General features: G+C 44.1%; 1 protein-coding gene and 1 long non-coding RNA gene across 2 annotated transcripts; one reads left to right on the top strand and one right to left on the bottom strand.

Moving 5' to 3' along the window:
* The first annotated feature begins 613 nt into the window (after positions 1-613).
* LOC132449456 (uncharacterized) lies at positions 614-2,218 on the top strand. The gene is made up of 4 exons (XR_009523583.1): positions 614-748; positions 862-946; positions 1,411-1,545; positions 1,777-2,218. It is a non-coding gene; the product is annotated as an uncharacterized LOC132449456 (long non-coding RNA).
* An 82-nt stretch (positions 2,219-2,300) lies between these two features.
* cpsf3 (cleavage and polyadenylation specific factor 3) lies at positions 2,301-13,144 on the bottom strand. The gene is made up of 18 exons (XM_060042188.1): positions 12,895-13,144; positions 12,641-12,704; positions 12,309-12,406; positions 11,954-12,082; positions 11,489-11,666; positions 10,632-10,721; positions 10,160-10,310; positions 9,690-9,865; positions 9,171-9,329; positions 8,570-8,716; positions 8,298-8,450; positions 7,999-8,107; positions 7,596-7,694; positions 7,135-7,229; positions 3,751-3,838; positions 3,289-3,355; positions 2,929-3,022; positions 2,301-2,645 (listed from the first exon to the last, which is right to left on the bottom strand). Exons 1-18 carry the CDS (start codon positions 12,963-12,965, stop codon positions 2,547-2,549), a joined length of 2,067 nt encoding a protein of 688 aa, XP_059898171.1. The 5' UTR covers positions 12,966-13,144; the 3' UTR covers positions 2,301-2,546.
* Positions 13,145-13,212: the final 68 nt, after the last annotated feature.

Raw genomic sequence — 13,212 nt, 5'->3', positions numbered from 1 at the left:
AAGATAAATACACATGCAGTGGCTGAGCAAAGAGTGCCAACGCCCTCTTTACCCACAATTAATACTGCAAGGCCATGGCCAGTGGGAAAAAGTCAACAGCGCTTTTCTCCTATTTGGTCTAATTAGCAACACAAATTACCCCAGAAAATCAATGGAAAGAATTACAATGGAAAACATGATGTAATGCACTGTGAGACAATAGGAAGCTACCATGGAAGCTATTGGGCAAAAAGCCATGTACCAATGGAAATGAATGGGATTCTTTAAAAAATCAAATACAATTGTAGGTGCAACAAATTATATTATCCTTGGGTGTGTCTAATCAGTACCACCTAGTAGAACAGTTCTGCATTGGTTTGGTGTGTTTGGGTGACATACCATGGAAGCTATTGAGCAAAAAACTATTTTCCATAGGAAATGAATGGGGTTCTTTAAAAAATCAAATAAAATTGTAAGTGCAACAAATTATATTATCCTTGGGTGTGTCTAATCAGTAGGACCTAGTAAGAGCAGCTCTGCATTGGTTTGGGTTTTTTGTCTCCCATACCATGGAAGCTATTGAGCAAAAAGCCATTTCGCATTGGAAATTAATGGCGTAATTTATTGAAGGTCCCTCTGTGAAAAGCAAGTGGGTGTCCCTTTGGTGGTCCGCAATGCCTGACTGAAAGCACGACAGCAACCGCTGATGAACCCGAATTGAATATGCGCATATCTGTCAAATATCCATCAACAAACTAACTTAACCAAGGTAGGAGTAATTGCTTTTCTAATATTGATTAATTGGTGTGAGAAGGTGGGGCGACATGGAAGGTGAGTTCCCAGCTCTATTTACAACTTACAGTGTTGTTTTGCGCGCCACAGCAGGACCAGTCGTCGGCTCAACACTGCCACCGACTGTCTGTTGAGAGAGAGGCCCAGCAAGTTATATTTCGAAACGAGCTCCGCGGTAAATAAAGTAGTTATGTACAGCTTGTTGGTTTATGTTTCAAAACGTTGCACACTTTCTGGATGCCGTTAATTAAACAGAGCTCTTATCACATATATAAATGAGTGTCTTTCTTTCTCAAAACGTTTAGGGGCGGTGTTGAGACACAAATGGTCAAAGAGGAGCTCAGCTGCTCTCGGTAGAGCTTGAGGCCCCTCATAACCTTATTGTAAACCTTTTAGGACGTTGAAAAAGTAACTGAGTGCTTTCCTATTTAATAGGACATTTTCAACGGAATTGAAACACCCATTAGCTCCTAACGGAACGACGTAGGCCACAATAAAAAAAACGAATCATAGAGCTAGCTAGCTATCAATTTTTTTTTTTCAAGGATCTAATGGGCTACCATGTACCAACCAATCTTTGGGTGAGGAGGTCCAGTCAATGTAAGCTTCTCTTATTCTTGTATTACTCCTCTTTCCCAGGAAGATATTTCTCTGTGACTGTCCAGAAGAGAGGAGACCTGAAATCCTCGGAATCTTCCTATTTGGTTAACGAGATCATCGAGGAAGGAAGCTATGGCCAGGTGGCCCGGTGTTAAAACGGCCACCAATCAAAAGGTGGCTTTCCATCATGATAAACGATCGGTTCATGATTGTCGGCTAAGCAAGTGGTATACAAACACATGAATAACTGTCATTTTAATATTGCAAAAAAATATGGCTATATTAATTGACGTATTTGTTTTAACATATGTTGTAATTATATGTCACATGTTAGTTATCATTAATACTTTTTTCATGTTATCTCACAATGTTAAATATCTTTTATAACCTGCTGTTTATCCTCAGATCGCCAGGTTAATGTGCCTCACAGTTCTTGACCCAGATGGGGGTGGGATCGTGAGATGGATGGATGTCTTCCAACATGGTCCAAAAATCTGTCTGGAGTTTGAGCTCCTGGATAAAAGTCTCAGATACCTGACCCAGCAGAAAGAGCTCCACCTTCTGCCTTTGAATCAAATCAAGATCATCCTGGAACAGGTGTGGTTGGACTTCAACCTCAACAACATTTACCATTATATTTGACAATTTACGGTTCTCAAAACAGAAGCAGGAAGCAGTGCAGGGGCAGGGATGTTGGATGTGCTGTTCTCCAGCGCATCCAGCACTGAGCATCCACCAACACTGCAACCAATCCGCCGCCGGGTTCTCTTACTCATGAATAGACAATGAAGTTATTTCTAGGCCTGATTCAGATCAAGTTCAGAACGACACGGGCTGGTCAGGCGTTGGCCATGACGATACAGAGGATCATCGTGGGCGATGGTTCAAATTCTGGCTCAGCCGTTGAAACAGATTGAATACTGTACACATTTATTGGTTGGCACCTGATCTTTTATTCTCATAGAAAAAAAAACAATTTTTACAGACAGAAAAAATTACAAAAAGCTGCAAGAAACGGATTCCTTTGGAACCATTTTGTTTAAACAAAGATGCTATCTTTGTTGACAAGGCAACCGCTAAACAAACTGGAATGAGGAGGATCAGGATGTTTGGAGGTTTTAACACCAGTGACGCAGACTGGCTACACAGTGACTGGCCGCCATCCCTCGAGGACATCAGAAGACTGGGTTGAGAGCATCATAGAGCCTCTGTACGGCCACGTCCACCATCTCCCTGAAGGTCTCGTCGTCGCCACCTTCCTCGAATCCCACCACCTGCATAGGGTCAAAGGTCAACCCGAGATTAAAAACCGAAAATGAACAAACCAGATTAAAACCACATTGGAGGTACTGTCGCTGGTGAAACCAGGGCTATGGACGCTGGTCCCTTGGCATCAAAAATAGACCACGAGTACAATTATAATTCCTATAAGTACTGAGAGGGATATTGAACATCCCAAGCTGGAAGCTCTGAAACGAATGAATCCTCTGATGGTTAGAACAGAGAGGGGATGCGACCCCGTCACCGTCATCCGGTTCCTTTGTCGTCTTTACTTACGCGCGTCACCGGGTCGATGTTGACGGTGCAGCCGTCCACGGTCACGCGCAGCTGTTTGTTCTCAAACTGCACGCAGTCCCCGCCAAACATGTCCCTGAGCGGAGAGGAGGGATGTATGGGGATATATAATACAATTAGGAAGGAAGAGTAGCGCGGTGAGCCAAATATCGCTAATTCTCTCAATTTCCTCCAGGGCATGGGGAAAGTAAAGTACCTAAAAGATACACCACCCACCTGGGTGATCCAGGGGGTTTAAACGATCCACTACAATGCATGTGAAGTGTGACCATGTCCTGGACCTATCGTTACTCTACAAGGGGATGTTTGTTTCAGTTGTCAGTCAGTGTTAACCAGACTTACTGTAGCATGAGCTCCAGACGCTCCAGAAACACCACTATGTCCACGCCCTCCTTCTTGGCATCAACGACTGTGGACAACCAACAAACACACACTTCCCATCAGAACAGAGATATAGCAAGTTTAGTTTCATTCCGGATCATTACATGGGGCTATGGGTTTAAATCCCGCCCGTTATATTCATTGTTATTTTGATATTCATATTTTGGGCAAAATATGAAGACTATAAAATATATCTATTTACCGGAATGATTAAAATAACAAAAAAAATGACATCAATTCAAAATAAATTGAATCATAATAATAAAAATGTTTACAATTTTAAAAAGGATTCCAAATGTGTGCTTTGAAAAATTTGGGGATGAGATTTAGAAAACAGAGCATTCGGACTTCATGTTCATTCTTGTGGACGTCTAGAATACAGAGTTTGTGTGTGTTTGTGTATGTGAGGATCGGGGAACTGACATCTCTGGGCCTTGGGGTTGGACTGGACCTCCAGGATCACCGTGGTTACTGCGTCTGCGTACATGTCATTGAGCGGGTTCGCCAGCCACTGGAACCAGAAAACATTGGGATACTTCATAAACAGTATTTATGAATAGAGTACTTCAACATGGGGTGTGTACACGTGCTGCCTTGGTATGGATGCATGAATGCATGCATGCAATGTGTGCATGTGTGTGTGCGCAGGCAGCATGTATACCAGAGATGGAAATTAACTTTTTTGCCCACCAGCCACTGTGGCAGGTAGATTTAAAAATCTACCAGCCACTCATCTTTTTTACCAGCCAATTTTTATACGCTATATATTTTTTTAATATATGCGTATATTTTAAACAATATAATAGTAACAATAGTTAACAAAGAGTGTTTTTCATACACATCTTTTTTTCCATCAGAAGTGATTTTTACTGTAAGTAGGTTCTACCAAGGAACTGAGTTGAAAACGTTAATAAAACAACATGCATGGCTACACCATCATGTTATTTACATGTGACTATGTGTCCACAGACCTGGTAACTAATGTATGGTAGCAAGCATTATTGGCCCTTAACACTAATATTCAGAAAACAACACTGCCTCAAAAGGCTATTGGCTTAAGCAATACAAGTAGAGGCATATACTTGAACTTTATACCCTGAACTTTTAAACGTTGCAAACGTTCAAAAACAATTATATATCTATGTGGCATTCAGTCCAATGCTGAAGATGTATCTGTGGCATTAGGCCAATGCAGTTGTAAAGTGTGTAAAGTATGACCAAGTGTTTCTTTCTGTTCAATAGTCTAGATAGAACTTTATCAATCCCCTGTAGGAGAAATTTGTTAATGTTTGTCCCTATAAAACGAATGGTCAAAAAAAAAAATACAAAACAAGACGGTAACTGAGGAAGTCAAACCGTCCAATCTGAAGGCTCTACTTAACCACTCCCCCTACACACTTCCACCAATGCAAAGCGAACAGAACTGAGTAGGGGAGGGCGTAGCCAAACTAATTTGGGAACGACCCAGAGAAACGCAACGCAAATTCAATGTGAACATGTATGAGGATTTAATATAATCCTGGACGATTTGGAAATTCCGCAAAACATTTTTTAAAAGTGTCTCAAAAAGAGGGCATGTCCGGGCAAAAGAGGACGTCTGGTTACCCTACGTACGGGAAACACATTTGATTCCTACCTGTTACACTGTTAAATAGCGGCCCAAATTGGTGGGCGCTATCCTGGTAATTTCTCTGCGTGAGAAATACGAAGTGTGGCGTTTGAGCGTGTGCATGGGTTGAATTCATGGGGCAAGCCCCAGGAATCTCCCACTTCCGGCTTCCATGAAAGAGAACCAAACTAATTAACACAAAATCGTTCATGCAAATCTAGCATTAAAGGTCAATTTAAGGAAGTTCTCTCCAGTCACGCTGGAAGTAGTTTGCTAGTAGTAGCGCTTTAATTTGCAGTGTTTCAGAGAATTCTGAGAATCTGAATGCTGTGTCAGAGAATTCTGAGAAATCTGAATGCTGACTAAATTCTCAGAATTCTGACACTGCAAATTATTGCACGCTAGTGAACTACTTGTAAAAAAAAAAACACCAGCACTTCCACAACTATGCCCATGTTCCTGACTGCTATATACAAAACCATTTATAGCGCATCTATTTTTCGGCTGGGTAGTGATAGTCGCCCTAAATGCAGATTTAATGTGGGCTCTGATTCTGAATTAATGCCGCTGCTGAACTGTGTGAATAAATAAAGGGAAATTAAATCTAAAGAAGACACGTGGTTTTGATGTACCGGTGAATTCCAGCTGAAAGTGGAACATTGCTGCCAGCATGGGAAATTAATGTAGCCTAGGCCTATTGTAAGTAGCTTTCAATTCCTTGTTCTTTTGTTGAACATATCCCCCACTAGATTCCCCCACCCCCACACAGATTTTGTCCTGTAGAAACCTATATGGTGGAAACCGATACGCCCTCTCAACCACAAAATGTTAAAGTCACTTCTATGGAAGTAAATCTGTGTCATCGGATTTTGAAAATAAAAAGCCATTGAACTCTAAGCACTGAATATTTATGCATTGAAATAACGTATCTGGATTTCAATTGAACTCCTTTTCAGCTTTATTTTTCAATGTTAAAAATTCAATATCAAATATTCAACGTTAAAAAATTCAACGTGGGGACTTTGATTACGTTGAAATTCAAATCCAGATACGTTATTTCATGGTGCCTTGCGCGTGATTTCATTTCTCGCTGCAAGGCAGCCTGGATTCCGTGGATCCGATTTTCGCCTGATGCGGAACCAATCACAGAACTGGGAGGGACGGCAAGACGATGACGATGTCTATTCGACACACCCATCGTCTTCTTCCGAATTGTGTGTGTCTCACGCATGGACATAAGAGCTGTGTTCGAAATCGTTCCCTATACACTCACTATTCCCTATATAGTGTTCATGATATAGTGCACTATATAGGGAACGAACAAACGAGAATTCGGACACTACGCTGAACATTTCTAAACGTCATTTGCGTCAGTAAATGCGCCGGGTATTTGTGTGACGCAGACAGATGTGCCCACATCATGTAAACAAACCAGGCACTCACGAGGAAAGCTGGAGGTTGTATTGATGTTGAATGTTACATTTCCTTGTTCAAGTTTTTTTTAATTCATTTTGAATGTTACATTTTCTATGTTAAATCCCAAATAAATTGTTGACATTTCTATACAAAAGCTGGAGACTCCATCATTAAATGTATTCGTTTTCACGGTTATTCAGCTTCTTCTTCTCCTCCAGAAAAACACGACCGCATTGCATTGTGGTATACGGGAGTAACATGCAGGGTACATCGTATGTATACTCAAATTTGGGGTATTTTAAGTGCACTATATAGTGCATGAATATAACCACTGAGAATTCAAACAGCACTACAAAATGGCGAGCACCCTATATAGTGCACAATATCCACGATAGTGAACGATTTCGAACACAGCTATGGTCTCACGCCGAATGCGTGAGACTTGAGAGCCCTGTTACCGATATATTATCCCGGATGTTGACAGTCGCAGTTTAGCAAAAGAGGCGTAGAAGAAGAAGGGGGCCGGATGTTGACAGTAATGGTTGTAGAACTGCAGCGCCATATGACAAATGTATTAACTATGCAAATTTGATCGGACCCGACTGGAAAGTATTACCAGACACAGTGGCGGGTGAAGTGACACAATTCACCCGCCACCGTACAAATCCACCCGCAAATGGCGTGTGGCGGGTGTTAATTTCCATCCCTGATGTATACGCGTGTGTGCCCCTGCGGACGTCCGCGTGCACACCTGTGTGTTTGCATGCATGTGTGCGCCTCACCTCCAGGACCACCATGCCCGACTCATGCACCATGGTGATGCTCTTGAAGATCTTCACTGTGATCTTCTCGGACCCCTCGAGCTGCTCCACGTCTCCTGGAAGGACGACCGGGCACAGAGCAGAGTGAGAGAGGCACACGGCTCACTTCATTCACCGTATGTTCAGCTGGCTCCTAACTCATTCTGAAGGACTGACTATTCTCACTCTCAATTCAAAGGAAGAGAGAGAGTGACAGAGCGAGCAAGAGAGAGAGTGAGAGAGCAAGAGAGAGAGTGAGAGAGACTGACAGAGAAAGAGTGACAGAGCGAGCAAGAGAGTGAGAGAGAGAGAGAGAGTGACAGAGAGAGAGAGTAAGAGAGAGACACAGAGACAGACAGACAGACAGACAGACAGACAGACAGACAGACACAGAGAGAGAGAGAGAGAGAGAGAGAGAGATCCAGAGTGTGTAAGGGACCTACCGGCTAGACTGCGGAGCTGGCTGACCAGCAGGGAGATGGGGCCTGTGAAGGGGATGGCCTGGGTCTGCTTCACCGTGCCCATGGCCAGCTCTGTGTAGTCTGGAACACACAGGAGGAGGAGGGAGGTAAGCTTCTGGTTATACAGTAACATACAACACGAGGTACGGTCTGGCTGGGCCACGGCGTTGACACTGCAAGGGTCAGGGGATCCAGTCCAAAGAGGCGTTCAAATCAGCATATCCGTGTATCTAAAAATGTACACACACACACACACACACACACACACACACACACACACACACACACACACACACACACACACACACACACACACACACACACACACACACACACACACACACACACACACACACACACACAAGGTCAAGTCAGAGGTACTGACTTGAGAGGTCTGAGGGCGACAGGATGTGGTAGTTGAAGTTGCGTTTCACCAGGATGCCAGACACCCTCTGTCCCTGGATACACTTCTTATCTGCCAGGGAACCCATCACCTGCGGCACAGCATTGTGGGAGTTGGAGTCAGTACCATAGCTATTCCTACGTATACTGCATGCATACACATACTTATATTCATTTGAAAACACGAGTTACGTGAGAAATTATGGGTTATTAGTTAGAGTAGCCAACTCTGAACAGAGTTAGCATGTAGCTAATCAGTTAGTTTTAAGCCCCCTATCGTACCTTGGCCAGCTTCTCTCCCCTGAAGTTGAGCGTGACGGCCTCTGTGTTACGGGGGTTGTGGACCTCGATGTGCACGTCCTCGTTGTCCTCGTACTCCCGGATCAGAGCCGCCTTCAGACGGGCCATCTCGTTCTGCTCCCCGTGGACCAGGATCTACGGAGATACACCGGCTCTTACTACCACTTTGTCATTCAGCACAGGCTTTCCTCCAAAGAGACTTAAAAGTCATTAATGCATGAATTGTTGGAGGTTGGTAAGGGGCCGGGGCTTACCACGTGAGGGGGTTTGAGGGCCCTGATGAACTCGCTGGTCTGCTGGTAGTCTGTGTGGGCGGAGAAGGAGATGTAGTCCACGGACATCTTCAGCTGCAGCTTCTGACCAGACATGGTGGCGATCTCATCCGGCTCGGACATTATGTGCTGCTCAGGGAAATCACCGGGAAGACTCATTAGAGATTATATACTGTATAATAACGTTTATAATAAACTCAATGCGCTTGGATACATCGGGAAAAACATCAATGAGGGAAGATCATTACATTAGTAATGTAATGTTCTATTATAAAGTTACATAACAAACTCAATAAAGTTTCTTCATCAAACGACTAGAATATATAGTTTGTCGTTGGTAACACAAATGATGATTAAAATGTCTTTCAATGAATACAGAGGAAGTACAAATGACAGTCACAAGAAGTGCCTAGGTTAACACTTTGTAGTAATTGAGGAGACGCTTAAAGCCAAACGCGACTTCAGATTAGGGAGGTGTCTGGTTCAAGGATGCCTACAGAGGGACTGTGGGTATAGTGGGTACAAACCCACACCCTGAACTACCCTGGGTGCTGGCTGCCGGGGCAGGGGCCGTGAGACCCACCTTGGCCAGGGTTCCCTCCACACAGTAACCGGCAATGATGACTCCGTTCCTCTTGTCGGTGCACCAGCTCTCAAACAGCTCCCGGGACAGGCCGCTCTGCATCATACCCGGAGACGCCATCACCACGCTGGGCCCGATGTCGTCGAAGTGGTCCATGCTCTGGAGGTTCAATCGGAATTGTGTTCATTTGTGTTCCGTTATTCTACAATGGACCCTGTAGTCATTTAGCTGAAGCTTATCTCCAAAGGGAATCATAATGAGAGATCAAGGTTATTACTGAGCAGGGTATTGCACTAGAGGCTAGGCTGCAGACAGGGGAACCCAGTTCTACCCACTGCACTATATCCAACGTTCATGTAGCCACAAAACTACATTGTTTTTATTTAGATCATTTCAAATCGACTCAGCTACTTTTGTGAAGCAATAGTGAACCATGGAGCAGAACAACAGTTTAAAATAAGTTAGCTAAAAAATAAATTCAAAACGTCATCAAACGGAATGGCGTGGGTGACCCCTGACCTTGAGGTTGCTGATGTGCTTGAAGACGAAGGGGTTGTTGACGTTGATGGCCTTGCGGATCTTGTCGTTCATGGCGTTGACGTACGTCTGGTACACGGCCATGCACTTCCTGGCCAGGGACGAGGCGTAGTAGATGGGGATGTCGTGGAGCTCTGGGTGGTTCTGCCAGTACTCGTCTGCAAAGACACACACAAACACAGGAAGTAAATAACATGCAGACAGTAAACACACAAACTATTTACACAACACACACATACAATAAACAAACACACATGAACGCACAAAATGACACACTATACGCTCACAGGTACTGACCCCCCCCCACACACACAATGAAAACACAAACACTCTATACACAAAAATACAGACACACATACACAGTCCTCTCAGTCAGCCTGTTAGGATTCCTAGCACTGCGGGCCTGGAATCCAGATGCTGGGTCAGAGGGGGTTATTCTGAGGGAGCCTCACCCAGAATGAGCAGCAGCTCCTGGGCACGTCCCAGGGCGAACACGGGGATGAGGCAGCGTCCCTCTCTGTTGACGATGTCGTGCACTGTGTTGCAGAAGCGGGCCTCGCGCTCCTCCCTCTTCTCATGGATGTGAGTTCCATAGGTCGACTCCTGGGGAGAGAGACAAAGACACATAGAGAGAGGGGTACATTCAAGTTTTTATTCTAATTAAAGAGGACGAGATTTCTAATTGAATTTGTTCATTTTATTTTCACACACATAAAGCTCTATTCAAGGTAATTAAAAAAATAACGATCTACAGTAATGTGTTCTGTATTCACCTTTCCCAACAAAACCAGCACAACCCCCATTATATATGAATGAAAACTGAACCAAAGGATAAAACACATCCCTGGTTAACACCAAAATATAGGGTGTGAGGTCACACATAACAGAGAGCGAGAGAGACAGAGAGAGAAACTTTGAACCTACAGTGATGAGGATGTCTGGTTTGACGCTGGGGATCTCTGCAGCCATAAGATGTCTGTCTTCCTGTCTGGAGAAGTCTCCGGTGTAGAGCAGCTACAGACACACAGGCAGGAGAGAGAGAGAGAGAGTAAGTACTGTAGTCAATGATTTCCAACCAGGGGTACGTGTAGCTGAGTGGGTACGTGAGCAGGTTCAAAGGGGGGGGGGGGGGGGACGGGACTTGTTTTGTTATACCTACATCACGCGTTGAAGGTAATACAGGCATAGAGGTAGAAATAGAGGTACACCAAAGCTTCTTCAAAAGTTACGGTTTGGTGTTAATGTAGGGGTACTAGAGCTGTAATGATTGGGTTAAGGGGGTACACAAGACCAAGCGGTTTGGAAACCCTTTATAGTAATGCCGTATCTACTACTCAAAATTGGTCCATTATTTAAAAGGCAGTGGCTATTCGTACGGCGACCGTAAGAATAGCAATTAGGCTATTCGTACGACGCGCCGTAAAAATACTTCATTAGTCTATTTTCACGGCAGGTTATGTTTAGGGTTAGGGTTAGGGTAATTACTATAATTAATGACTATAATTGCGGTCGGCCCGGTTAGGGTTAGGGTTAGCGCCGAGCAGACTGATAGGTCAAGTGCGGTCACGTGACAAGCTCGGTCGCCGTACGAATAGCCACTGCCTATTTAAAAAGGTAGAGCCAGTTTCCCGCCTTTTTCACCACTGAGCAAACTTGATTTGGAGAGAAATACATCCCCGACGGTGGGATGCCGTCTACATCAAATAAATAAATACACAAAATAACATCTGCCCTTTCATCCATCCACCTATTTCACTCAAGGAGATTAAAAATAACATTACCTTGACGCCAGCGATCTCGATCATGAACATGGCCGCCCCCAGGACGTGCCCGGCGTGGTAGCACCAGAACTTGATGCCGGCCACCTCCTTCACCTCGTGGAAGTTGATGGTCTCGATCTTCTCCATGCTCTCCTCCAGATCCGTCTCAGTGTACAGCATGTCGTCCGCGGATATGTTGCTAGAGAAGCCGTTTACAACACGTAAATAAGACAGCATGGATACAGCAGACAAACGGGTGCGTATACTTACATACACAGATACATTCATGTAATATAATTGTAACTCATGCGCAGGGTTTTGCTCAGTAATAACAAACTAACAATTCATATTATCGCTATCTAGGATCTTGAAATACTAACGTTCAAAAAAAGAAAATGTTTACATTTAAAGCGGCACTATAAATAAAATGTGAAGCTTGATACACATGTGCAGCAGACCGGCGTCTGTCTGAGGGCTGTAACCCACCTGACTTTGACGTAGTCGGACAACAGCCAGCGGTAGATGGCCTTGGTGGCGTGGGTCATGAAGGTCCGCCCCTTGAAGCTGGTCTTCTGGAGGAACCATGGCAACGCCCCGCAGTGGTCCAGGTGGAAACTGATGGAGAGAGCGAGATCAGTGGTGTCCTTTTCATGTATTACATTCCTAGGTGATTGTGGCACAATCACATTCCTAGGTGATTGTGGCATATTGTGGCATATTTTTGCATGTGCTTTGGTCATTTAATTTCCCATAGCAATAAAGCCCTTTGAACACAAATTAAATTAGTGCATGAGACATGATCTATTAATCTCTCTCTCTTTGATTATAATGGCAAACTCACTGGCTGATCAGCAGCAGGTCTATTTCCGCAGGATCGATCAGATCAATGTATGGGAGAGCGTCCATCCCTTCCAGCCCAGGGTGGATCCCACAGTCCAACTGAACACAAACATACACAAGTTAACACATATGTTTACAAACACAAATAAACAGCGGTCAAGTTAACATATACACATACAGTTCAATACGTGTTAGCGATTAGGTTTGGTGCAAAACCAAAGAAGGTTAGGTTCATAGTAATAACACACGGTTACTCTGCCTAGCCCCGCGCGACATAGTTCATTCGGAGACAAACATCGTCGCTAGCCGAAGAGTATAAAAAGTAAACATTACCATGATCTTTCGTCCTTTAAACTCCACGATGATGCAGGACCGTCCTACCTCCTGGCCAGCTCCCCTGGAACACCAAACAACGAAATGTCAATACAGTAACACATTTAGTCCACTATGAAACAACTTACACACTACAGACGATACTGTGCATAGGGGGAGTATAAACATTGGTGAAGGAGGGTATGGAGTAACGGGCATTAGCAGCAATGTTGATAAGTCTATATATTAACTTGTTCTTGAGTTAGTATACTCACAATGGCCGGATGAGGAGTTGGTCACTTTCCTCAGCAGGAACCGTTACATCCGATTTACGTTTCGCTGCCATCTTATCTCCGATTCAATGTTTTATAATAAAGGCTTACTTTTTCATTAGACACGGCTTAATTTAACTTAGTTTATTATAGCAAATACACGCACGCAAACTGCACCGCCGCTTTGGAGTGCTTGTTAACTGCGTCAGTTCCGGTCCATGCGGAATGTTCGCCGTGTATACAAAGTTGTGAACGAACGTTCCGGTGCTTGTGATGGGTAAATATTAAAGTCGCTTGACTGACCAATGGCTGTATTATGCC

The sequence above is a fragment of the Gadus macrocephalus genome, chromosome 21, assembly GCF_031168955.1.
Source record: "Gadus macrocephalus chromosome 21, ASM3116895v1".
NCBI classification, from domain to species: Eukaryota; Metazoa; Chordata; class Actinopteri; order Gadiformes; family Gadidae; genus Gadus; species Gadus macrocephalus.
The sequence above is the reverse complement of the archived record's forward strand: the minus strand, read 5'-3'. Positions and strand labels throughout refer to the sequence as shown.